The sequence below is a fragment of the Barbus barbus genome (genome assembly GCF_936440315.1).
Source record: "Barbus barbus genome assembly, chromosome: 6".
In the NCBI taxonomy this organism is placed as follows: domain Eukaryota; kingdom Metazoa; phylum Chordata; class Actinopteri; order Cypriniformes; family Cyprinidae; genus Barbus; species Barbus barbus.
This window is the reverse complement of record NC_136734.1, coordinates 30,215,226-30,240,554: the sequence shown is the minus strand read 5'-3', so window position 1 is coordinate 30,240,554 and position 25,329 is coordinate 30,215,226. Positions and strand designations below refer to the sequence as shown.

Below are 25,329 nucleotides of genomic sequence, written 5' to 3'. Positions count from 1 at the left end.
CCTTTCTCTTTGGAGTGTTACAAGCTGTTTGTGTATAGATAAGATCCCTGAAGTTGCAAAGATTAAAGTTTCAAAACCAAAGAAATATTCTTTATAAAACTTAAGACTCAACCACGCCCCCCTAAAATGGCTCATTTAAACACACCCCCACGTCTACGTCACAGTGTGGGAAGATTAGCAAACCACCGCCCAAATGTTTACGCAAAGAAAGAGGGCGTGATTTTTATTCTCGCTGTAGTATAGTTGCTGCCGCCCGGCGCCATGTTGTGGAGATGCTGTGTTTCGTTGTGACAGTGAAAGTACTTTGTTTGGGCTTCCAAAAGAGGACACAACTAGAAATCAGTGGTTAAGTTGTTTTACAACACTGTTCCAGAACAGTTCAAACCAAATATTAGAGTGTGTGCAGCGCATTTTATGGAGAACTATTTACTGAACCTGGAAGAGTAGCTTGCTGGCTTGTACAAAGGTTGTTTCTATAAAATGGGGCAATTCCAACTTTGCAAGGACAGTCTGGCACTTCTGACTCACAGCCTGTAAGTATATTTTCATATTTAAAGAATTTGCCACTATTCAAACACGAGTTTTGAGCTGTGTAGAGTAGCGCTTGTTGTTTGTCGTTTCTCCGATCACAAATGCAGACATGATAATGTTTACGCAGCCCGATGCAACGCGACGCGTAAAAAGACAGTATAAGTCATTATAATCAGTAAATATGTCCCCACTGGATGCAACAAATGCCTTGTTTATAATGGGTTTTATTGTTTTTGTGTCATCGCACTGGGACACGGCATCACAATATGGTAAGGGGCGTAACATTTCCGTTACTCGCTTAAGGTATTCGGCCAATCACAGCGCACTGGATAGCTGGCCAATCAGAGCACGCCTTGCTTCTCAGAAGGATGATGTTAGTCTAAGGAAGAAGCACAACATGAAGACTAGCATGAACTAAAAGATTTTCAACAACAATATGTTTATTGGGAGTTTAAGTTTAGGAGCCGACAAGGCTAAAATAACAAAATTTTCTGGTTTTTAAACCTCTACCTTGCCTAACCAAAATAAAATAAAATAAAATACAATTCACTACCCTAACTTCCTAACACTTAAACAGAGAACAAAAGTATTCACAAACAAAAATGGCGTCAGACTCCCTACTATCCAAATTTAGTATTTACAATATTTTCAAAATTATTTACAAAGCCAAGCAAAAACCAAGTTTAGAGGGCAATCCAAAAATCAGTGTCAAACAGGAAAATGAGTCAAATAAACCAGTATATCTTTGATACAACACTTGCAACCAAATACAAAACAAACAAAGCAAACAGTACTCACAATCTCTAAATACAACCTATCACAAAAACTCTGCAACTATACAAAACATAACTGCTCAGACCACAAGATGGCAAATATTGCTCCTGAGGAAGTGATGTCGTGACTTTTAAAGTTCTGTAGACCAATCAGGAGACAGAAACAATCAGACTGCAGGAGCCAATCAGATGGCTTCCCTAGGAGCAGAAACGTTCTCGGTTACTCACATAGCCTTGGTTACCCTTCAATTCGGTCTCTCTACATTGCTATGGGAAATACCGTTTCCTCGAATACTACTGAAGCCTTATTGAATCACGCCAGTGAAACTGGCCAATGGCGTTCATTATCATTGCTGCTCTCATTACGACTCCGAATGTGAAACTTGACATACTTAGTCGAGCCAGGCTCCATCGTTGTGACGTCGGGATTTTATACGTTCCCATAGCAATGTAGAGTGACCGAATTGAAGGGGAACGCTCTCGGTTACTCACGTAACCTCGGTTCCCCCGAAATGAGGGAATGAGACATTGCTCTTATTGCCGTGTCACTGAGCTCAGGATGTTAGAATGCCAAGTTGCTTCAGTCAAAGATTCTGAATGAATGACGTAGCACTATATATAGAGTGGGCTTCCCGCTCATATTTCGCGCGCTTGAATGCAATATTCAATAAGTGATTCAATAAGGCTTCAGTAGTATTCGAGGAAAAGGTATTTCCCATAGCAATGTAGAGTGACCGAATTGAAGGGGAACACAGACAGCCCCATCACAGCAGAGAAAACAGAACAACCACAGGGTTGTAACAATGATCTTTGTAAAAATCGATGCATTTCAGAAAGGCGGAGCATAGAGGAGCAACAGTAATGTACAGTATGTGGAAAATAATGTTTTTTGAACCTTAAACCACATAAACACATTGCATTACATCAAATACACAAAATAATGTTCTTTTTAGCAACGTCACATGACCCCTTTAATATAGCTACTCATTGACTCCCAGAGTGCATTGTGACATGAATAAATTATGCAATTGCTTTGTTTTACTGTTGCTTTTTGCCAATTTTATTTGCTGTCTTGTGTCAGTAGTAGCACAACAAAAAGAACAAATAAAATGTTTTTTGTTACAATTAATAATAATTGTATAAAATTGAATTGTTACCAATTATTGTTGAATTGTACTAACTCTGATTTCATGATACATTGCTACATCAATAGAAAGAAATGTATAGGCTAATAACATAAACAAAATTCCAAGTGCCCAACCAAAGGGAACATTAATCACTATAATGGTGAGTTAAAATGTTTTTTCAGGAAAATGAACATCAATTTATGAAGTCATCTTATATGATGTTCTCTCAAATATTTCAGTTGTATTGAAAATTCAACATTCAAGATGACTTTGGGAAATGCAACTAGTTGTGAATGCAACTAGTGAAAGATGGAGGAAATGAGTGAAACGTCTATTAAGAATTGATCCACCTCAAAAATACTTTCTTCTGTTGTTATGTTGCACATTAGCAACATATTAGTTTTATTATATTTTTTTTTTACAGTCTATGATTAGTGCACTGCTGCCTCTCATTGGTTTATTAATGTCATTGGTTCCTTTGTGGCTACTTGAATAATTTAAGTAACCTTCATTCAGAGTAGTGCGTAAATTGTTCTATTTGCCTTTAAGTTAACTGTAACTTAAGAAAACCTAATTATATATTATAATAAAAATTCCTTTACATTAATACAGTATTGTGCCTTAACAGATTTTTTTAGTGTTGATAGACAAATAGACAGGCAAGGTAATACTGTGTGGGTGAAAAGGGACTAAAGTGTGTGTATGTGTATGTGTGTGTGTGTGTGTGTGTGTGTGTGTGTGTGTGTTTGTGTAAGAGATGTAGGAGGGGGAGATAAAGTGAAGCTCTGTCAGCTCAATGTCAGTGTGTGACACTTCTCTGACACAGAGATGGCTTTCCTCGGTCTCTTACCTAAAAACTTACTTAGTCACCTTTTCCACTCTGCCCTCACAGGTAAGAGTATATCTTTCTCTTAGCATTTAGCTTTCTCAATTGTCTGTGTTCTACTAACGTTGCTTGACAAATTAACAAGGAAACTGAAACAAATGAGCAGACTTTATACCTTCTCTCCCTCTTCAAGTAACCATATCCACAAACATTACAATTCAGCATCTAGGCCTTCATAAACACACACGAATATCGACATGTGCCAGCCAGGGGTAACCTAATAGTTAAACAAACTGTATATCATCACCTATTAAAAAGCATTTTGCTCTCATTTCTCAGTCCGCATCTGTTAACTAGAACCTTTAAAATGTATAAACTGGTCATCAAATCAACATTTACTGTCTGTTTCACAGTTAATGTTCTTCTAACTCCTCGTGTTTATGGAAGCAGCACTTTCTGAGACGTTAATGAGAAGATATGAAGTATGAGAGAGGAACATGTAATACTGTACTGAGGCTGCTGCCGCATTAATGTTATCTTTAAAATATTACTCATATCAGTTTAACGTTTTTGAGTTACATGACACCGCTCTTGTCAAATCTGTTTGTTGGTAATTCAGGCTTGATTCAGAAAATCTGTGGATTTCATTCTGAACCGACTTCTAGACTATACTGACTGAATAAAGTCATGGTTGGAGGATTTATGCTCCACGCAGGACTTTTGATATTTTAATCCTTGTGACTTTTGAGTCTCTAATTTTAGTAAAGGGACTTAGTGTGACCATAACACTGCTATGTAAGCTACTGTATTTATAGCATCAGTGCGTCTACACAAGTGTGTATAAATGTGAATTTTTCTTGATTGGTTAAAATGTTCTTGAGTGGTTGCTATTCTGCTTTAAACATGATAAATCTTGAATTTTGACCTCATTCCATAAATTCCATAAATTATATACATATTAGTTTATGAGTCCTATGCATTCACGTATAATCATTGCACTCTCAAATAATAATGTTGTTTTATTGACAGGTGGGCTTCTTTTTCTTTGTCTTCTTGTAAATATGACCATTATCGCCAGTCCCACTCCAGCTCCCCAGCACATCCTCATCATGTCCACAGCAGAACCTTTATCTTCTCTGCCTGCTGGTGGTCCTCCCAGCTCACAGGGGGCGTCATATTTACAACAGCCTCCAAAGGAAAAAGCTGTGGAAGGGGAGGATGTGGTGTTTCCATGTTTTTTAAAGAGAGATGTGGATGAAGTACTGGCTGTGGAGAAGGTGAGGTGGTATGTGCAGAGTTCGGAGAGAAGGAAGAATGTTCTACAAGGCAACGAGACGGTGGAGGATGAGTTTGCTGGCCGCGTGATACTGTCTGGTGATCTGTCTGAGGGAGATCTATCCATGACACTAAGGAATATTTCGGTGGAGGATCAAGGCCTGTATTTGTGTGCCTTCATATCAACACGCTCAACTGTTCTTCTGGGAGGCGGAACCAAACTCAGCATCCGCAAAGGGCTGGGTGAGAGAGGATCAGGGGTTTAAAGATATTAGTGTAAAAAACAATATTCAGATACATATATGTTTATCCTTTTTTATCTTTTAATCAGTCTAAGGCCTATAAACTTCAAGGAAGAGCTTACCAATCTTTCAGGGTTACTACAGTTAGCTAAACTACAATGATACTAAAATAACCATGTTTCAAGGAAGAAAATATAGTAAAGAACCAGAACTAGGACTAGAGATTCACCAATATTAAAATTATGGCCAGTGCCTATTTATGACCAATAAAATGAAAGAAAAAAAAACAAAAAACACACACACATATATATACAGTATATACACACACACACACACACACACACACATATGTATATATATATATATATATATATATATACATTAACATTTCTTTTTTTTTTCATTTTATATTTACATTTAGTCATTTAGCAGATGCTTTTATCCAAAGCGACTTACAAATGAGGACAATAGAAGCATTATATTATCTTATTTTATATATATGTATATAAAATGTAAAATATATTCATACATATATACACAAAAATTTATACATATATATATACACACATATATAGTAACATAATAAAATGTTATTTATATAAAATAATAAAATATTTTATTAAAAATGATAATAAAATAAAAGTTTAGGCATCACAACAATATAATGTACAATATGAAGTATGAAATACATGTTAATTATTATACATGGTATTATACATGAAGATTCTTTTAACAGTGCTATTAAAATATTAGCACTATTAAAGATTAGGCTAACTAACTGAGCACCAGGTAACTGCCAAAGCAATCTGAATAAGTGTGAAATCAGAAGTATTTCGTTAGGGAGCTAATTACATTCATCTGAGACAATGAAAGATGACATTAAAATTATAGCTTTTTCTTCAAATCCCTGCTCAGGTGTGATTGAAGAGTCTGTGGGCACTATAATTGGCATCATTGTGGCAGTTGGTGGCGTGGCTGCGGGCCTGGTTGCTGTGATACTGACTCAGTTCAAGGACAAACTGAACTGCCTGCAGAAATGATACGCAAGCGACAGCTTTGGAACTTGGAGGTTAAAAGTGTGGGGAGGCTACAGTAAAGGCCAAAGGTAAAAGTGAACCAACAGCTCACGCTGCTAAGAACTGACTGCAGTGCATGAGAGAATGACTCAAATGAACCGTGAGGCATTTAGTTCAGCCCATATTCTGAATCATAATATATACAATTACATAGACAAATAGATCCGGTGACCCTCCTTGAATACATACACACCCCATCAGATCTAACGATGATGAAAAAGAGCAGCTGCGTTATGAACTGTTGAGGTTTTGTAAGCTTGCACTGATGAGCATGCATTTCCTTTGTAAGAATAAGTACATGAGCCATTTGAAAATATCTGATTTCTACATGAATGGTTCCTGAGATGATTCACGTTTTTTTTATTTCATCCAGTCTGCTGTGTATTTATTTTTAATAGTTTTATACAACTTATTATATAGCTGATACAACTTTCAGTTCATTGTCAGTGTTCAAAGTCATCCCATGCTAAATTATATTTGCATACTTTTGCTTTTTATCGATCTATATGCATGCACATGTTTTCAGTATTGCAAGTCTTTTCATACCAACATATGACAGATGTTATTTAGACACTGACAAAGTCCTTTGCATACCTCAAGTGGAGCAGGTGCACTGTTGAGTGGATAGAATGTTTAGCAGAGGACATTATGAAGTTATATCAATCAGAAACTGATCTTGTATCAGCACTCCACACTGAATACATTTCCTCTCAAGAGAGGCCTGATCTCAACACTCATGTTGTGCTTCAGTATTCTGTTTTGATTAAAGAACCTAATTTCAAAGTGCTTCATTTTCACCTACATGCCTTTTGTAAGACCCAGCAGGGCCTGCGCCTCAGAAATAGCCGGTTGTGATTGTGTGATTTTGTCCCGTGGGCTTAGGTTTGTTTACTGTGAAAATCACCATCTCTCCTTCTGACACAAATAAACAAGTTTTATTATTCAAAGTGTCTCTGGTGACTTCCCTGTCCCCTGTAACCACAAGAGTAACCACAGCTTGAAAAACATCCACAAGGCCAGGCCAACACAAGCCTGTCTCTGAGGAAAGCAAAATAAAGAAAGTCATAGGTGGATTCCAAATATTGTGGATATGTAAAGATTTTCAAATTGGAAACATCTACAATACCATTCAAATGTTAGGGTCAGTACATTTTTTAAAGAAAATTATATTTTTTTAATCTGCAAGAGCACATTAAGTTTATCAAAATTAACACAGAGTCATTCAAACAGTTTCCAATAGTTTAATTCTTTGGAACTGTACACACAACACCACACACAATAAATGTAGTAATGTACCACTACAGAAGCCACAATACTCTATGCGCACACCCACACACACACACACACACACACACACGAATATGAGGAACACACAGAGCAGAAATCACATTAATGAAACAAAACAAGATTCAAATAAATAAGGGAAGCCTCAATGATCCCTTTCTGACTTCCTTTGTTCCCATTATTATATAACACATTTCTACTGGTCACAGAGAAAAAAAACAGATGGGAATAAACGCTGTGCTCCCCTGCACTCTAAACACATGCAGCGAGGACTCGTGGGAAAGCAGGTGGTGAGAAAAAGAGAAGATGAATATGTTTTCTGTTTTTGTTTTTCAAGTGTTGAGTCTCAGCACAGAGAGATCACAGAGGCATTTGCTTAAGATGATAAAATACAATCTTATAATTCAAACACCAAGTAACAGTTGTAATTCTAGAGCGAGACAACACACTCTTTTTACATTTCTAAAGACCGTGTTCAGATTAGCGATGGCTACTAGCTCAGACTTTCATTCGTCTCGTTCAGTTTCAGTGTATATTCAGACGAGAGGTACACATGCACAAGGGAGCACTGGGAAATGCACAGCACAGGGGAGGAGAGAGCTGGGACACATGTGAGGTCAAAGGTTGCTTTTAGTCCTCGAGAGTGCGGAAAGAATTCTGCATGTCTTCCAGCAGTTGAGCGTAGTCAGCTTTGATCTTTGCTTCTCCCTCTTTGACTGGATCCTGCAAAACACACAAACACATGCAGTTATGGAAAACTGCTCAATGCTAGGCATAAAATGAATGCAAGTAATTATTTAAAGAAATTTATATTTATTATAATGAACATGTATAAATAATTCAAATAATTTAATTACATTAACAAATTGTCAGTAACTGTTCAAGTCAATATTTAATGTCCTTGTATTACAGGTAACAAGTAAATATGACCTATACTAGATTAAACAACAGTTCAGTTACCATTAATGTTTTAATGTTAATCATCTTCCATACTGTTTGGTCTGAAAGGTTCATGGCAATAATAATGGACATTTTAAATACATCTTTTTTATAACTGCCGTTTCTTTTTAATACCAGATTTTATATTTCTGTATATTTTCAAACACTTTTAAACATTTCACAAATAATGTTATGTCTTTCTGGTCGAAAACAAGATCAGAATGGGACACAACAGACTCAACTCTAATTTTTATTACAATTTTTATTTTTCTATTTAGCTTTAATTCATTTTTTAAATATTAATTTTAGTTATTTTGTGTACATTTTTCAGCTTAAAGGGTTAGTTCACCCCAAAACGAAAATTCTGTCATTACTCACCCTCATGTCGTTCCAAACCCATATGAGTATCACAACGCATACTTTTGCCTAATTTAATATTTATGTTTTATTTTATTTCAGCTTTCACAACCTGTGGCCTGTGATCTTTACATCTACAAGGATCCCAACATCAATATTTGAGCAACGGTACCTTAAACTTCATGGAGCTGATGCGATAAAGAATTTCTCCCATGTGTTCACGGATCTGGGCCCAGGTGATCTTGTTATCGCTCTGTGCTGTAGTCTCGACAGCATGCCGGGCAAGGTCATAAAAAGCTATCGTATTGGACAGGATCCCCACCGTCTTATAGAAAGGACAGAACCTGGAAGAAAGAGAGACAGGGAGATAATGTGAGAAATAATTAGCACAGACTGCCAAACAGGCAACTAGAACAAGATGACACCTAAAAAGAGGTCTGTGGGAATGTCAAATTCTTCATATTGCAAAGATGATTAGTTCACCTGTCATAGGGAGTGTAACCGTTCTGCTGCAGGAAGTCATCTTTAATGAGTTTGGCCACCTCCAGAGTGATTTTATCTGTCTCAGCCAGAGATGCCTGTGGGCAAAAAAAAAAAAAAAAAAAAAAAAAAAAAAAAAGGCATTCAGAATTAACACAAATACATTAAATAAACCATCAATACAAATATCATTGCACAAAAAAATTGTATGTATGTATGCATTAATAATACTATTTAACAAACAACATACACAAACATACCTTTCCAACAAGTTGCACAATCTCAGCCAGGTCCTCCTCCTCCTGCAGAATCTCTTTAGCTTTGGTACGCAGCGGCACAAATTCTGGGAAGTGTTTGTCATAGTACTCATCCAGCGCTCGTGTATATTTACTGTAACTGATCAGCCAGTTAACAGAAGGGAAGTGTTTCCTCTGGGCAAGCTTCTTATCAAGACCCCAGAACACCTGAGAGCAACAGTTCAAATGAGAGGGGGGAAATAATGGAAGATTCTATTACTGCTTAAAAAAAAAACCCATCGCATCATGTTGCTGACAAGCATTTTCATAGGAATCACCCACCTGCACAATACCAAGAGTGGCAGAAGTCACAGGATCTGAGAAGTCACCACCAGGGGGAGACACACTGTAGAGAAATGAACAGAAACCTCTGCAGTTAGAAACCACCACAAAAATGCATGTAATATTTTTAGAAACACACGTAACTTCACAAAATGATAAATCAGAGTTTGTACAAAATTGCATATTTATTATAATAACCGCTTGATGTTATTTGAGTGTACTTACGCTCCCACAATGCTGACGCTGCCCTCTCTCTCTGGGTTACCCAGGCACTTCACTCGACCTGCTCTCTCATAGAAAGATGCCAGACGGGCTCCAAGGTATGCGGGATACCCACTGTCTGTAGAAGGAAAACAAGAAAGTTTGATTACCCAATATAAGAAAGTCTGCTTTGGACAGGGCCGCACAATTCGAAACACCAAGTTGGAATTGTAATTTCAGTTATTAAATGTGTGACATCTTATTTTGCTTCTTTTTGGGTAGGTATAAAAAAAAAAACTGCATTGTAACCACAACTGCAGTGTATATGACAACAAAATAGCAACAATACCTCAATTTGAAGGAAGTCTGAGATGTGTTTTACACACATTTTGCTGCCAATACGAAGCATAAGTTTAAATTATGCAGTACATGCAAAGAGTATTTTTTAAAATTCAATAGTAGCCTATAGAGATTTAGCAATCATGCAATCATGAAAGTTTAGGGTTGGTAAGATTTAAAGAAAAAAAAAAAGGTTTCTTATGCTCATCGTGGCTGTTGCCACGAATTACAATTTAAAGCTGCAGTCCGTAACTTTTGCCTCTTTGTCGCCCTCTCTGTATGAAAACCTGGAATTGCAGTTTTTGTGGAATTATCGAGATGGTCCTCACTGCAGAACACAAGATCCAGGGGGCGTGGTTGGATCTAGATCAACCACCTTACATTTACCTACCCGTCTCCACCCCCTGATCCTTAAACCCACCCATCCCCACCCCTGAACCTACCCATCTCCACCCCCTAAATGTGGATCCATCCCTGGATCTTTGTTCTGCAGTGAGGGGCTACTGGAATTATCTAGCTTGCGTAGATTGTGAGTTGGCACGGCTTCAGCACGGATGAATCTAATGTTCTGAGGTGAATGTGTAACAGTCAGTCATGCACCGGTGTGGATATTCACTGTACTTCGCAATCACAGATTCTAGCCTGTCTTGGAATATATGAACCAAATAAGTAACGAGTCTGGCATGTTTGTTCTGCCCAATTGAGGAAAAAAACATACTATAAATTGCGCTATCAATGGTGATTTAATCTAAAGATCGGTTAGCTCATATCACATCAAACCGTGCTAATTATTATTATTGTTATACTTTATTCTCAAATTATTCATGTTAACAACATCAGCATTGCGTGACTATGAGTATAGTGTGTATTAACGTGTAGATTTCAATTTCTGTACAGTCTAATCTAATTGTCAAGCCATTCGAATTTCATATTAAGAAAATCTTATAACCCAAAAAGCTAATTATGCTCCCTTCCAACTGGTTCTCTTTAAAATACAAATCTTGTGTAATCCCAGGCTATCTGTAATCAGAAGCACATTTAAAACTGGAATATAATTTAATTTCATTCACATGTGTTTCAGAATACATAATCCTTTCCTCAAAACGATACATTTAATTATTCTAGCTGCTGTGAGAAAAAGCTATAAACGATCCGCCACCTGCAAGATCCTCATGTGCGACAGCCTTGTAGCCGGGACAACTTCTTTATGTTTACAGACATGACGTAATGAACCAGTGTCATGCTCGAATCTCCCGCAAAAACCTACCCGTACCACTCAAATTAGAAAACATTATTATAAGCTAACCGTTGTGAATCGGGCTAAAGTAAAGCGATAGTTTTGAAAACTTGCTGGTTATGTACTTGCTCGAATATTGATCTTGGATAATTTTTAACCAAAATAAATTACGGACTGCAGCTTTAATAGAATATATTTTAAAATGCAATTTATTCCTGTGAAGCAAAGCTGGATTTTCAGCAGCTCTCTAGTCTTCAATGTCACATGATCCTTCAGAAGTTATTTGCTGCTCATGAAACATTTCCTGTCTTTATCAATGTTGAAAACAGTTGTGTTGCTTAACATTTTTGCAATTCTTTGATAAAAAAGAAAATTGTAAGAGCTGTACATACCAGCAGGCATCTCAGCCAATCGTCCAGAGATCTCCCTAAGAGCCTCAGCCCAACGAGAGGTGGAGTCAGCCATCATGCTGACGTTATAGCCCATGTCTCTGAAGTACTCAGACAATGTGATACCTGTTCACACACAAGGCATGTTATGAAGATAAATGCATCCACATACATGCATATACAGATGTTCTCTTACAGGATTTGCTTCAGTTCATTTTGCCATCATAATGGTCTCATAAAACCTGATTCACCGCCATTACAGCAAACTTAATATATACAGCTCTTGAGTTTACCGGTGTAGATGGAGGCTTCTCTGGCAGCCACAGGCATGTTTGAGGTGTTGGCCACCAGTGCTGTTCTCTTCATAATGCTCTCCACCTTGCCGTCCACCTCCATAGTTAGCTATGGAACAAAATTACTGTCAATACCAGGTTCATTTAAACCACTTAACTGGGTTACTTAAACTTCTCCGGTTATGAATCACTAAACATTAATCATTAAACCCAGTGCCATACCAACCTCCGGAAAGTCTCTTAATACTTCAGACATCTCGTTTCCACGCTCTCCACAACCCACGTAAATGATGACGTCGCTGTTGGAGTACTTGGAGAGAGACTGAGAGATCACGGTCTTACCACAGCCGAAGGCTCCTGGAATGGCTGTGGTCCCTCCTTGGACACAACTGCAAAATGGCAGAAATTAGGACTTTACAATAATGGTTAAACTGATAATCATAAGTATTTTGCACAAAATTTATAATAACAATTATTCATATTCAAAATTGAGACTTTTTACTTTTATATTTCATCAGAATTAGTGCACTTTCGCATAAGCTCAAATCAACCATAATGACCAACATTAAAATACGGTTGCATAGTAGGCCTAACTATTCAGCTACAGCAATTCAATTCAATTCAAAACTGAGGCAGTTTTATTCCTAATAAGAATATTTATTGTTGTCAGCCACTTTAACATTGTAAATACACAGTTTGAACATTATCACTGCACTGTGTTACATACAGGTAAATAAAAAACTTAAAGATTAAATTAAAATGTATTGTGTTTTAACATTAATTTATATTTAATTTAGTGATTCCTCTACGTACCACTAGAGAGAGCCTGAGTACCACACTTTGAGAACAACTAATCTCATTCCTTATTTATTATATATTTATTACAGTTAATCATCAAAAGATGGTATGCTTTCAGATTTAGCAGCAGCAAATAGTGCAAACAGCTTCATTAAAAAAAACACAGATTGGCTGTATTGCACTTTCATTGGAGAAAATCCAACATACAGTACATTTTTGTCTGTGTTTTCTGATTATCGGTTCTTTTTCTGCAGTGTAAAGAGAGTGTGTACACATGATAACCAGGTTGGGAAGTTTAAGTAAAACTATTGGCAGAAAATGCATCCATTTTGCAGAAAAAAATAAATCTCTGATTGGGGGATCTGGCAACCTTAAGCATGAAAGCTTGAGGGGGTTTGATACCAATGCAAGATAATAGAAACAGGGTTCGTACAGAAACTGCAAAATGAAATTCCAGGACTTTCAAGGACTTTTCAAGCACTACTTTTTTTATTTTCAAGGACTAAAATCAGAGATCAGAATATCGTTATAATCTTCCGAATTCTAACTTTAAAATTTGAAAGGATACTATGGCAAAGTTTTAAATTTCCTCATTCAAAGTGATTTTTGTCATTATTATATGATTAACCTGAAGAGAAAAAGCATAATACACTTAGAAAATTACGAGCTATATCACGTTCATGGACACTAGGGGTGTGACAACACATTTAGCTCATGAGATCAGACAAAATATAGTTACTTAGTTCACTAGAACGAGACAATATTTTATTTTTTTTACTTATCTAGAGCCGTAACTAACAATTATTTAGTCAAGTAATCTACTGATTATTTTGACAAGTGAACAATCTGATAGCAGACCTAAGTAATAAGCAGGCTTTAGTATGACTACATTTATATATATTAAGCTAATGATGAGACAATAATAATTGGTTTGAATAAAGTATGAAAAACCAAGTAATCACATGGTTTTAATGAACAACACTGTTAAAATACATAAAGTAATATGCCTATACTACATAATATGAGCATAACCAACTTAACTACATTAAGTATTATAAGTTTATAACAAATACCTGCAGAGGGCGCCGGTGGCCTGGTCAGGGTTCCCACTCTTTCATGAACACCAGATTCAAGGACTTTCAAGGACGTTTTAAGCACCATTTATTTTATATCAAGCACCTATCAAATTCACACGCCAGCGAATGTAGTGTCATGAAAGACCTTACAGTACTAAACATTTTACTTACACTTAACATTTACATTAAAAATTTCAGAGTAATAATGTTTTGAATGTGTAGGTTTCATAAATTTAGACCATTTTGAGTAGTCGTGTTCGAAGAATTTAATGAAATCCATTGAAGTTAATACTGGTAATATTCAAATACAATTTCTAAAATATTTTTAGAAAAACAGCAAACTACAAAAAACAAAACTGTTTTTTGCTGTAGTTCTTGTACAAGATTTAAATTTGAAAGAATTTCACAATTTTTAAATTAATAAAAAGTGGTTAAATGTTGTAATAACACTGTAAACATGTTAACATTAAAAATTAGCATGTTCTCTCTCTAGAGACGTTACTCATTAATAAACAACTCAAGTCAAAATTATTTTGTAAATCCCATTTTTTTCATCTTTGACCTAGAGAAATGCAGGTGCTCAAACATGCAGCTGCTCAAAATTTCAATTTTGTTTTTTTAATATGTCATGAACATTTTAAACATTGTACATGTGCAAATCTGCAAATAAATATAAAGAAAAGAAATAAAAAAATAGGACTTTCTATTTGCTTTTAAACTGTAAACGCGTTCCACTAAGCAGTTTTTCTTATTTTTCAAGTTCTACATTTTCTCCTTAGCCTCATGTCGCAGTAAGTTTTGAGAGTTCATTTTTAGTCCATCTCCTATCCTGAAAAGTCTGTCTTGCAGAGATTGACTAAAAATGAGCTCCTAAAACTTACTGCTATTCTGGAAGATAAATTCTTCAAACAGTGGTACAAGAGGATGTGGTGCTGGTCCATCAAGAGTCACTCTCAACCAGTGTTAATTTCGTTGACGAATACTTTATCATAATTTTCATCAACTACATTTTTTTCACTGACGGCAACGAGACGATAATGAACGAAAACTATTTTTGAATGACAAAGATTATGACATATCTATCTATCTAATCTAAAATGTTAGGGAGGGACAATTTGGGAAGAGATTCATTCAGAACGAATCTGCTGCATAGAAGGTTAGATGCAAACATACGAACCGGTGGGACATAAGCTAAAATACACTTGCTGCACGGCGCATAAAACATTAAAAAATGTCAATATGTGGGAGTAAGAGGAGAGCAGACATATGCATAAATCTGACGACGCAAGAGAGAACTCAATTCGGTCCCGTTTTCTGAGTGCAGACACACAGATACACACAGAAAGCGCGTCTCACAGCACGTGAGTACTCTTTCACGTCGCATGAACGGAGAAATACACACAAAATGATGACGAAATGTCCGTTTTGACGAGTATTCACGTAAACACAGCTGTGAACGTAAACAGTAGGGAGAACGTGTATCAGTAGGCCTACATTGCATCCGTCACCGTGCATTCGGTTTTAAAGGGATAGCAGCCTAATTTAGTTGCTATTGTCCTAGTCATTGATGTTAATCAAGCAACAAAAGAAAGACATACAATCACTCACTGCTCTTGACTGAAAAACTTTAGTAGCCCTAAAGATTAATCTAAATTTATTTATAGAAATAAATATGTCTGCTTGAAAGAATGATAAACAAGTTGTTATAAAGAATGCGTAATTAGCCTATATAATCATTGGTATTTCATTAAGAAGAAGACCATATTCTTGTTATTTATGAGAAGTGGTTTTATTTAATTTTATCAAAGGCATGTTGTGTGTCATCGCAGTTAAATTGCAGTCTATCATGATAAAAAAAACAATATCAAACCTATATAATGAGTTTGGAAATTTTAGAGAAATGCTTAATAAATGCACTGTAACTAAACCCATTAGATTTTAGCCGACTAAATTTACTGTAGATTTAGTTGACTAAAACTAGACTAAAACTAAAAACAACTCAGATGACTAAAATATGACAAACTATATGGCATTTTAGTCATGACTAAAACTAAATCAAAATTTGCTGTCAAAATTAACACTGCTCTCAACTTATCCGTCTATAAAGCCTATAAAAATTTGTCTTCATGTATTTCACAACACTTCAGCATGTTATTCTCATTAAGTGAGGGTATTTTTTTAGGATTTTTTACAAGCAAAGTCTCTGAGAACCTGACATCTTATAATTCTGGAGACTCCAGGAAGGTTGCAGTTCTGGAAAATGGTGGCGCTGGAGACAAAATGTTTGATGGTTAAACCTAATTCTTCACATTAATTCTTAATTATTTTGCAGTTACCGTGTGTCTTATCTTCTCCACCTGTTTTTGTCTAATCCCGCTGTAACCAATGAGCATTTCGCTGACCAATGGTCATGTCTTAACTTTACAACTTCTGTATTGCATTAGTTTTGAATATTTCTCATTGGGGATTTAATCATTTTTGACTTTTCAGTTAAATCTCTTTTTTGGCTCATTTTATCTGTAAAAGAAAATGTGCCTAATAATTCTGCACACATGAATATAAGGAGTTTTTCACTTCCAGCCTTCATGGACAATTATACATCACTTATAAATGATTAATTACAAAATTAATAGTAGTTATTAAGATTGATGTGGTTTGGAATTGGTAAAATGTTCTTGGAAATAAATCAGAATATCAAGTGTCTAATAATTATTCACGCACTGTAAAGATGTGCTCACTTTACACAGTGTGTGCGTGATCGTGTAATCGAAAGTGAAAGTGAACTGCGAGCGCTCATTCAAATGTGATTTCACTTATTAATAGCACGAAAATGATATACAATATTAGAATGTTTGCGGGAGCGGCACACACACGTTGCGGGAGTGGGCGGTAATGGTCAGACACTCAGCGGGAGCGGCTCGAGAAAACTCTAGGCTCCACATCAACACACGCTAAGTTTTTTTTCGCACTACCCCATCTCCACCCCAATTATTTGTGCCGTTTCGTTCTGTCTTTGACAGCACATATAGGACAATTTTGAAATAGCGCCATAAACTAAATTTATTTTAAATTTAATTCAAGCACTTTCAAGGACCTATGTTTGTTTTCAAGTACTTTCCAGGCCTTGAATCCATATGTCTGAAATTCAAGTACTTTCAAGAAGCGTGGGAACCCTGCCTGGTGATGTTTCACTTTACAGAACAATATAATGCAAGCACCATCAGGTTTTACACAAACTCAACTTTATACTGATATCGCGAGACCGCTTTTAACCTCAAGGAGTAATATCGCCAGATCGCGTCTGGGCAGGGCAGCCGGGTGAAGTGCTCTGTATTTAGACGCGCTGCGTCGTTAATTTAGCCAGAAAAGATTGTTTTTTTTAAACTAAAATTAACACCAATTTCATATACTGCCTTTTAAACATTCAAGTACTTTTCAAGTACCTTTTCATAAATATGGCGGTTTTCAAGGGTTTTCCAGGACTTAAATTTCAAAAAGTCAAATTCAAGTACTTCAAGCACCTTGTACGAACCCTGTAGAAAGTGACATTTTCAGGATAAATAACCAGTGGGCCAAGACTGTAGACAAGTCTGTTTAATTAATGAAGAAATGAGAATCAAGAAAAGCTTAAGACTCACGGAAAGAGGGCATCCAGTACTCGTTGTCCAGTCAGCAGGGGGTGATTCGCAGGTAGCTTCTCAGTAACAGGCCTCACCTGTCGCACAGGCCACACCTGCACCATGGTGAACTTCTCCTTTACTCCTTCAAACTCCAGTTCCAGCACCACATCCTGACACACACATGAAAAGGGAAGTTCCAGTAATTAGTAATATTGGGTTTCTTCCTCATCTTACCTAAACATCTTAGGGAGTTTTTCCCAACCAACTGTTGCTTTTATAAGAGGCTATACAAATAAATTGAAATTGATGTGAACTACTCTTGCATGCTTGTCTGTAAAAGTGTGGTAATATTTCAGGACATGTGAGGATAATTGTGAGCTTGACTCACAGAGACGTCATAATTTCCTGGCGGAGCGAGGTAGGTGACTGTTCCCCTGCTACGAGGGGGCAGCATGATCTTGTGTTTGATGAGAGAGTTCTCATACACCAATCCATAGATATCACCTCCTGTAATGTGACTTCCAACCTGAAAAAAAACAGTGAAAGGCTCCAATTAAAGTAAACACACATCCAGTGCATAATTTCAATATAATATTCAAATACTGGAAATATGTGTTGCATGTGCAGCACATTAAGGACTACAGAAATTACAGCCTCAGTTTTACAAAATCAGCTTCCATACACAGCGATAAGGTGCAGTTTAGCTTTGCCCTGTCAAGTGCTAATGGTTAAAATTAATTTGTTTCTAAAAGCCACAGAAAACTTGTAATATTCTTTATATTGTAGAATAGCAATAATAAAGACGTGAATGTTCTTGCCTTGGTTCATAATTCAGAAGTATATAATTGGGTCTGAAGACATTTCAGTAATTATTACAGTGAAGTAACATTTTATTCTAAATAATAATAGTTATTTGGGGGGGGGGGGGGGGGGGGGTTGTGTTTTAATGTCACAGACATTATCATAAAGTAAATTATGCTGTTTTCAATGCATGAAAATACAGAGTGATTACTGATAGTTGAGTTCATCTGCAATTTTGCTTGGTTCATGGTAAAAATGCATATTATATCAGAATTTGAACTCGGCCCCATGCATACTACTATGTTACACCACTAGACTATCATGACTCACAGTTCTAGAAAAAAAGTGTTAGAACTGTCCATGGTGACAAATCCAAAAAAACTAGGTGCATGACGTCACTGCATACAGAGAAAGGCACACACATAATACTTACCCTCAGGTTCTGAAAAGGAGAGAATTCCCACTTGAGGTCCCTGTTAAGTGCTCCTATGTTAACCCCTCTGGGGATGTAGATGCTCTTTGTGAGGTCATTGATGTCTTTGAGGGGACGCTGAATACCATCAAAGATGGAGCCCATGATTCCGGGCCCCAGTTCCACAGAGAGAGGCTTTCCAGTGCGGAGCACGGGGTCTCCAACAGAAACTCCAGCTGTGGATAGCTCAGGAAAACATATAGACATACAAATACAACACAAAAATATACTCTGGCAACACCATGATGAACCATGAAGAATAATAACCTGAGCCATTTCCCTGAAATTTTTTAAAACTTTTGCATTAAGAGTTTGGATTAACTTTACTAAAAAACTTTTACAAGTATTGTAGACTGAGTAGGGGTTGGAATACACTACTACACAACTTTTAAAATCCGAACAGATTTTTAAACGCACGGCATCATATAGTTACAAACTTTGTCAACTCAAATCTGCAGACTGCCTCAGACTTTCGGCAACTAGCATCAACTTATTCGGACTGAAAATCGGGGCAAAAATTGGATAGTGTATTCCAGCCTTAAGTAAACCACTCTTGAATGGTAAAGGATACAGGTCTCCTCATACACTTGAATGGTTGCCATATCTCCCTCCAATCGGATAATTTCTCCCACCAGCTCACTGTGGCCCACACGCACCAGTTCATACATGGCAGCACCTGCCATGCTAGAGGCCGTCACCACTTAAATAAACAGACACACAGACTGTAACCTGTCCATCTTATGTGAGGAATGTTGTGCTTCATGTTCAATTTTGTAACAAAGTGACTTTAGAACATGTTTTTATTTTTACCTGGGCCTGAAACTCCATGCACATATCCGAACTCATCCTCACGGTCCTCATCTCGGATCTTAGGCAGCTTGGAAAAATCCATTCTGTGTTAGCAATCCTGAAAGAGGAAGTGTGAAACAGTTCATTCATGCAAGTTGCACCAATATCTTTCAGTGTTTCAAGACACATGCCAAACCTTATCACCATTACATGGTCTGTTTTGTTACGATTCTAATCAACATACTCGAAAGCAAATGTGAGTTTCAATTCTACTGTTATGGTAAATATTTAAATTACCGATGACAAATTTAAAGATTTTCTCGATGACAACACTATAATACTAAGAGAACCACTATGGCCGACCGGTATCTAACGTTATTCAGATTCAAACTATTCCTGCTGAGTATCAAATGAAAATGATATGAATTTGACTGCTGTACTAAACGCACCACAGATACAATAAAGAAATATATAAATAAACGCCTTAACTCGATCAAAACTACTGAATTACGAGATAAGGAACCACTGGATGTCAGGTGACAGATGGCTATTAGCAAAGCCTGATCAGCAACTGAGCAGATTTCACCTGCGTAGCGTTAGAAAATGAGATGGGGCCAAACTGCCCGGTTTGATAGCAATAAAAATATAATTGTATAAAAAAGCAAACGATGAGTCTTACTGTATTAGCATGAAATGAACGACAATCCTTGGAATATTCTACCAAGCAGTAGAGCGAGGGAAAAAAAACTGTCACGACATTGGTCAGCTGACCTGCCAGGATTAAGGAAGTCGGTTTCCACAGTGCAAAAACAAACTGCGCCATTATGGCTCCCACAGAGGAAATTTTGCGTGGAAATGTATAGCGCATCTGATCCAACATGGCGCCCATCAAACCACAGTTTCTCCATTTCCTGTGTTCGTCGAATGAACACAAGGACGTTGCTGCAAGCAGCGACGCATCGTAACTGTTGATATTTACAAAGTCTGGGCACAGTGCATTCCACCAATGAATACAAATAAAAACAGTGTTGTCTATTTAGTCAGATTTTGGAATTATCTTTGACAATCTTTCATGCATATTCATTACGTTCACATCAATATGCAGCGCGCAGAAAAGTCTGGCGCTCTTTGCGTCACAGGGTGATTCCTGTCGAGAACGCGTGTAATCCAGACTTTGTTGAATGCAGTTGCAAAAAGATCGATTTTGATTTTTCGATATTCGAAAATTGCTAGCTAACTTGGTATTTCTCGTCTTTGCCTCGCGTTTGTGGATACAATCAAGGCTTCAGCAGTTTTGTACGTTAGATCTAAAGCCATCAGTTTAAATTCGCTGGTGATCAACGAGGATCAAAGACAACACAATCATCCATAATTGAAGTCTGGACGAAATAATACACGGTTCAGCTTCATTTTAGCTGAACCGTGATCTAATCGTCGAACAATCTGGTCGTTTGTTTAGTATTTAAGTTAGAGTTTTGATGACTAACGTTAGACTACTCTGAGCATATGGCAAACCTCCCTTCGGTTATGCGGTAGTTAACGTTAGTTTATTAGTTATCTGATCAAGCAACCGGACTTGCATATATTTTCAACTGGAAGAAATTTCACTTTTCCTCAAAGTGATTTAAGATAATTAGCAGGAAATCAAACGGCCAACACCAAGAAGCGCCCAATTTTGTGGTACTAACGGTAACGTTACCCCACCATGTTGGGTATTATGGATCATCACCAAGGTAAATATGTGCTTTTTTTATTGTCACACACATATTCTCTTTTCATTTTATTTTAGTGTCACACCAATACTCGAAGTTTTAAACGAGCCTCGTGTAACACCCTTTTAACAAAGCGTTCCTGACTGGATTAACTAACCTAAGAGGCTCTCTCACTGCTAGCGTTAAGTACACCTAACATGGCCTCTCTACTAACATTACCTCCAGATACATAACATATAATTTTCTAAGCGTACTTGAGTAGTTCTGATGCCAATTTGCTTCCTTGTTTTGCTGACTTGACAAGGTTGCATCTAACGTTACTCGTTAGCTTTTAGCATAAGCAGCCTCTGTTCGGATGTGAAGATGTCATCTTCACAGAACATTTACCAGAAAGTTTAATGTTTAGAATTCGATTTCGAACGTTTGTAGCATTCCAATAATCACGTAAGGAAGTTACTTTAACAGTATCCAAATAGCCCTGGCTAAAGCTAACTTGACAGTTCATTTAAGGTTGTAGTTTCAGCATTTAACAATAACAGATTTTGCCAGTAACGCCGATTTCTTCTGTTTCTTTTACAGACACCGTCCGGAATTGTAAAACGGAGGCTTTGGTAAGTGCTGTCGCAGTTATATTCTGTAATTGTTTTAAATGGTGACACAGCCTCGTTACTTATTTATAGCTTAGGCCACATGTGGCCGAACATGGGGGGGGGCTGGGCTGTGGATAAAATCAGTATGTGCCTGTAGTCACTGACAGTAATTGGCAAAAATATTTTGGTTTTTAAAATGGTTTCAGATTGGTGACAGACTGGTGTTATAGCTTTAGATATCACTGTAAACGTACTGTAAATCACTACGATTGGTCACTATTAATGTACATTTTCTTTGTTCCAGCCACCAGAGCGTAGGAAGAGGACCGTAGAGGATTTCAATAAGTTTTGCAGCTTTGTCCTGGCTTATGCTGGGTACATTCCACCTCAGAAAGAAGTGAGTTGAATGTCATAAAATATAGTCTTTCTGTACAGCAATTAAGTGGCAACTTTGACCATCTTCATGATAATCACCTGCTGCTGACTCTGTAGATTGTGTGTGTTTTAAAATACTTCACCCTAATTGCATTCTGGTCTGTTTTGACCCAGAAGAAATGCATAAACATTTATTTTAAAAAAATGGAAACCAAACTTTGTAAATGTGTCACAACAGACACAATTTAAAAAAAAATTATAATAATTGTTTTTTTAAGAGATATAACCATTACAAAACGTATCATTTTTTAACTCCGATATCAACTAAGGATTAAAAATACTTTTGTAAAATATATTGACCCTGTTTACCATATCACAAACACTTTTGGGACTAAAATGTATCATCTTTTTCATCTGACAGTGAAAGTTTGAGTAAAATAATGCGTTTGTTTTGTTGTAAATTATATATTTTTTTTGTTGTAGAGGTAATTTTATAAATTTAGTGTTTTTGAGCAGTCGTGATTTCAGAGTAATGTATTTAAATCGATTGATTTCAGTAGAGATGATACTGGTAATTCTCCGATTGTTATAAACTATATGATACATTCCAATATATTTTTTTTATGGTTATATTTAAAAAAAAAAAAAAAAAACTCAAACTATCACAGTGTTTTTTTTCTAAAGTTCATGTAAAATTTGAATTTATGAATTGAATTAATCAAAGGGCTAAATTTAGTAAAAGTATGGTAATAACACAGCACCATTCAATACATACATTTCACTCTTTAATGAAAAGTTATTGATCAGGTCCAATATGGTTTGTTGAAAAATATTAAGCCATGACTGTTTTATAATCTCACTTTCCACCATGCAATACAAAATCTTATGCAGATAAATAAGAAATTGTGGTGATGTGTGTTTCCAGGAGAGTTCATGGTCTCCATCTTCATCTCCATGTGCGCACGAGCTTTCTGAGCTCTCCGGCGATGGGTCCGTGAAGGATAGCTGGACGGATGCACACTCCAGCCTCGACAACATTCACAGTTTGGTTCACAAAGCTGAGACTGACAGGAGCAGCACAGAATTCAGCCATCTTCAGTCGGACAGCTCCTTAGACAAGATGAGATTGAAAGAGTCTCTGAACCAGATCCATCTGCATAGTAAAGCTGAGCGGAAAAAGGTGAAGAAACTCGGACGCTTCTCTTTAGGAGGGCCGAGAAAGAGCATCTCGGAGGCAAGAGCGCACAAACAATCGAAAGCAGCACTAAAGAAAATGAAGAGATTGGTAAAGGCTGAGAGACACTTTCCATCCACAAGCCCTTTGAACGAAGGGCTTGAAAAGGAGGAGGAGCTAACAGAACAGGCTATTGACATGCATGAGGCGGGGCTTAAACTGGAGTCCAATCAAGAAACAGACCTGAGCTCTTGCGAAACGGACACATTGGTGACAGATGAAGATATTATGGTAGAGTCTGGTAAGTGTCTGATTAGACTTGGCATATACCTAGAATAGCATTTGTGTCATAAATGTAAATTAAAGAAAATATGTGATTTTTATTTCAACCATCCTTTTTTTTTTTTTTTTTTTTTTGTTCTATCCATATAGGTGATGATTCATGGGATTTGATTACATGTTATTGCGGGAAGCCTTTTGCCGGACGTCCCATGATTGAATGTGACGAGTGCTCCATATGGGTCCATCTCTCCTGCGCTAAGATTAAGAAGTCCAACGTACCTGATATTTTCTACTGCTACAGATGCAGGGACTCTCGGGGCTCCACGGTCAAAAGAGACCAATTAGAATGAATGTATAGGAGCAGATCCTATGTGTGTATTTAAATGAATGAGACCTGTGCTTTTTACTATTCTGATTACTCTTAATTAGTTTAAATTAAAAAAATTGATTTATATAACTCCATTTGTTCTCCTTTGTTATGTGTTGAAAGGTTGGTCTTGGTTTATGACATTAAGTGTTTTTCAGGTATAAGGCATACAAAAACTCATGCACTTATTTGCACTACTATATGCCAAGATGGATGAATCTCACAAAATCGGTCAAGGAAAATTGACCCATGTTTTAGGACAATTAAGATTTTTAGTTTTCTTGACATTTCACCACATTTCCCCCCAAGTTTTCATATTTATGAATCCAAATACCATGTACAAAGCATCCATTAAAACAACTCTATTTCCAGCAACGAGGTGTTGTTCTAATCCAGTATTTTTCTGTCTTGCCCCTGGGGGGCCCTTAGCACAGGTGTCACACTAAACTGTCACACCTTATTTGGGTCATGGAGCACTGTATGAAAGACTTAATGAGTGCAAATAGGAGTGGTAGATAAGGGACACCTCCAGCTCCGATCTGTACGACTCAAACACTGTTCAAATCAATGTAATTGTTTTTTCTAAGTAACGTTTTCAGTCTTGTGATGAATATCCTCACTTTTATTGTTACAGGATGTTCTTAGATTAACCTTTGACCATTGTAAAGCAGATATCAGCGTATTTAGACAGGTTTACTGCTTGATTTGTGTTGTTTTTGTATTCTGTCAAAAACAATGGTAGAATTGAGTTTTTGATTTTAAGACTGAAAACAGATTTCTCTTTTGTTCATGTGTCCTGCATCCCAGTGTAAATAGTACATGTACAGGTGTATATGTTTGATAGATGAGGAAATGCTATATTTTTCTGACCATTTACAGCAGTGAATTCTAAAAAATAAATGTTCTTTTAAAGCCAAGCTGCTTTTCATTTGCACTTTTTTGTTTGCCGATGTCACTACTCTTTCCGTGAGTATAATCCAAAGGGAGTGTGGGCAAAGGGGTGTGACAAGACATTGACGTATGCACACTTTCCCCCAGTCATGCTGTAGTAGAAGTGCACGACTCCACTCGATCTTGCCATTATTTCAACAATCAGCTACATAACTTGAGGTAAGCGCATATACAATATAGAAATTTGATTTAGTTTTACGAATTCAAGCATCTCATTTTTGAGTGTTATTTTTACTTGTGTAGTTGCTTAATGGTCTCAGGTTACAAATTTGCAAGTTAAAAATGCAATTTCTGTATTTTCATAGGCAGAATATTTTGTCAACATATTCTGTGCTTTAAAGTAGTCAAACATTTTTGTATAATAGAAATGGCTTC

The 25,329-nt window shown here is 36.8% G+C and overlaps 3 protein-coding genes across 4 annotated transcripts; 2 read left to right on the top strand and 1 right to left on the bottom strand.

The window, feature by feature from the left end:
• Nucleotides 1–4,318: 4,318 nt before the first annotated feature.
• On the top strand, nucleotides 4,319–5,814 carry LOC306870763 (uncharacterized protein; the record flags this gene model as incomplete). The annotated part of the gene is made up of 2 exons (XM_079418184.1): nucleotides 4,319–4,775; nucleotides 5,690–5,814. The coding sequence occupies 2 exons, from the start codon at nucleotides 4,319–4,321 to the stop codon at nucleotides 5,812–5,814; spliced, it is 582 nt and encodes a 193-aa protein (XP_079274310.1).
• Nucleotides 5,815–6,765: 951 nt separating this feature from the next.
• On the bottom strand, nucleotides 6,766–21,909 carry LOC306871920 (V-type proton ATPase catalytic subunit A). Of its 2 annotated transcripts, none has more exons than XM_079420175.1 (15): nucleotides 21,470–21,909; nucleotides 19,525–19,621; nucleotides 19,286–19,414; nucleotides 18,676–18,890; nucleotides 17,830–17,967; nucleotides 17,460–17,611; nucleotides 12,174–12,336; nucleotides 11,948–12,056; nucleotides 11,658–11,780; nucleotides 9,714–9,828; nucleotides 9,489–9,552; nucleotides 9,171–9,374; nucleotides 8,914–9,008; nucleotides 8,603–8,774; nucleotides 6,766–7,857 (listed from the first exon to the last, which is right to left on the bottom strand). In XM_079420175.1, exons 2-15 carry the CDS (start codon nucleotides 19,604–19,606, stop codon nucleotides 7,765–7,767), a joined length of 1,854 nt encoding a protein of 617 aa, XP_079276301.1. In that variant the 5' UTR covers nucleotides 19,607–19,621; nucleotides 21,470–21,909; the 3' UTR covers nucleotides 6,766–7,764. The 2 variants fall into 2 exon arrangements, with proteins under 2 accessions (XP_079276301.1, XP_079276300.1); XM_079420174.1 differs by lacking the exon at nucleotides 21,470–21,909 and adding an exon at nucleotides 20,183–20,322.
• Nucleotides 20,417–24,918, top strand: LOC306871921 (PHD finger protein 23A-like). The gene is made up of 5 exons (XM_079420176.1): nucleotides 20,417–21,236; nucleotides 21,795–21,826; nucleotides 22,110–22,202; nucleotides 23,106–23,655; nucleotides 23,787–24,918. The coding sequence occupies exons 1-5, from the start codon at nucleotides 21,209–21,211 to the stop codon at nucleotides 23,984–23,986; spliced, it is 903 nt and encodes a 300-aa protein (XP_079276302.1). The 5' UTR covers nucleotides 20,417–21,208; the 3' UTR covers nucleotides 23,987–24,918.
• The last annotated feature ends 411 nt before the right edge of the window (nucleotides 24,919–25,329 follow it).

Bases quoted from the DNA above. Each gene is read 5' to 3' on its own strand.
- LOC306871920 (XM_079420175.1), bottom strand. From the start codon at position 19,606: ATGGATTTTTCCAAGCTGCCTAAGATCCGAGATGAGGACCGTGAGGAT. The intron at 18,891-19,285 runs GTATCCTTTACC...AGCTATCCACAG, and splicing joins TCAAGTGTATGAGGAGACCT to CTGGAGTTTCTGTTGGAGAC. The intron at 7,858-8,602 runs GTACCGTTGCTC...TGTGTTTTGCAG, and splicing joins TCAGCTCCATGAAGTTTAAG to GATCCAGTCAAAGAGGGAGA.
- LOC306871921 (XM_079420176.1), top strand. From the start codon at position 21,209: ATGTTGGGTATTATGGATCATCACCAAG. The intron at 21,237-21,794 runs GTAAATATGTGC...TTTCTTTTACAG, and splicing joins TATTATGGATCATCACCAAG to ACACCGTCCGGAATTGTAAA. The intron at 23,656-23,786 runs GTAAGTGTCTGA...CTATCCATATAG, and splicing joins AGATATTATGGTAGAGTCTG to GTGATGATTCATGGGATTTG.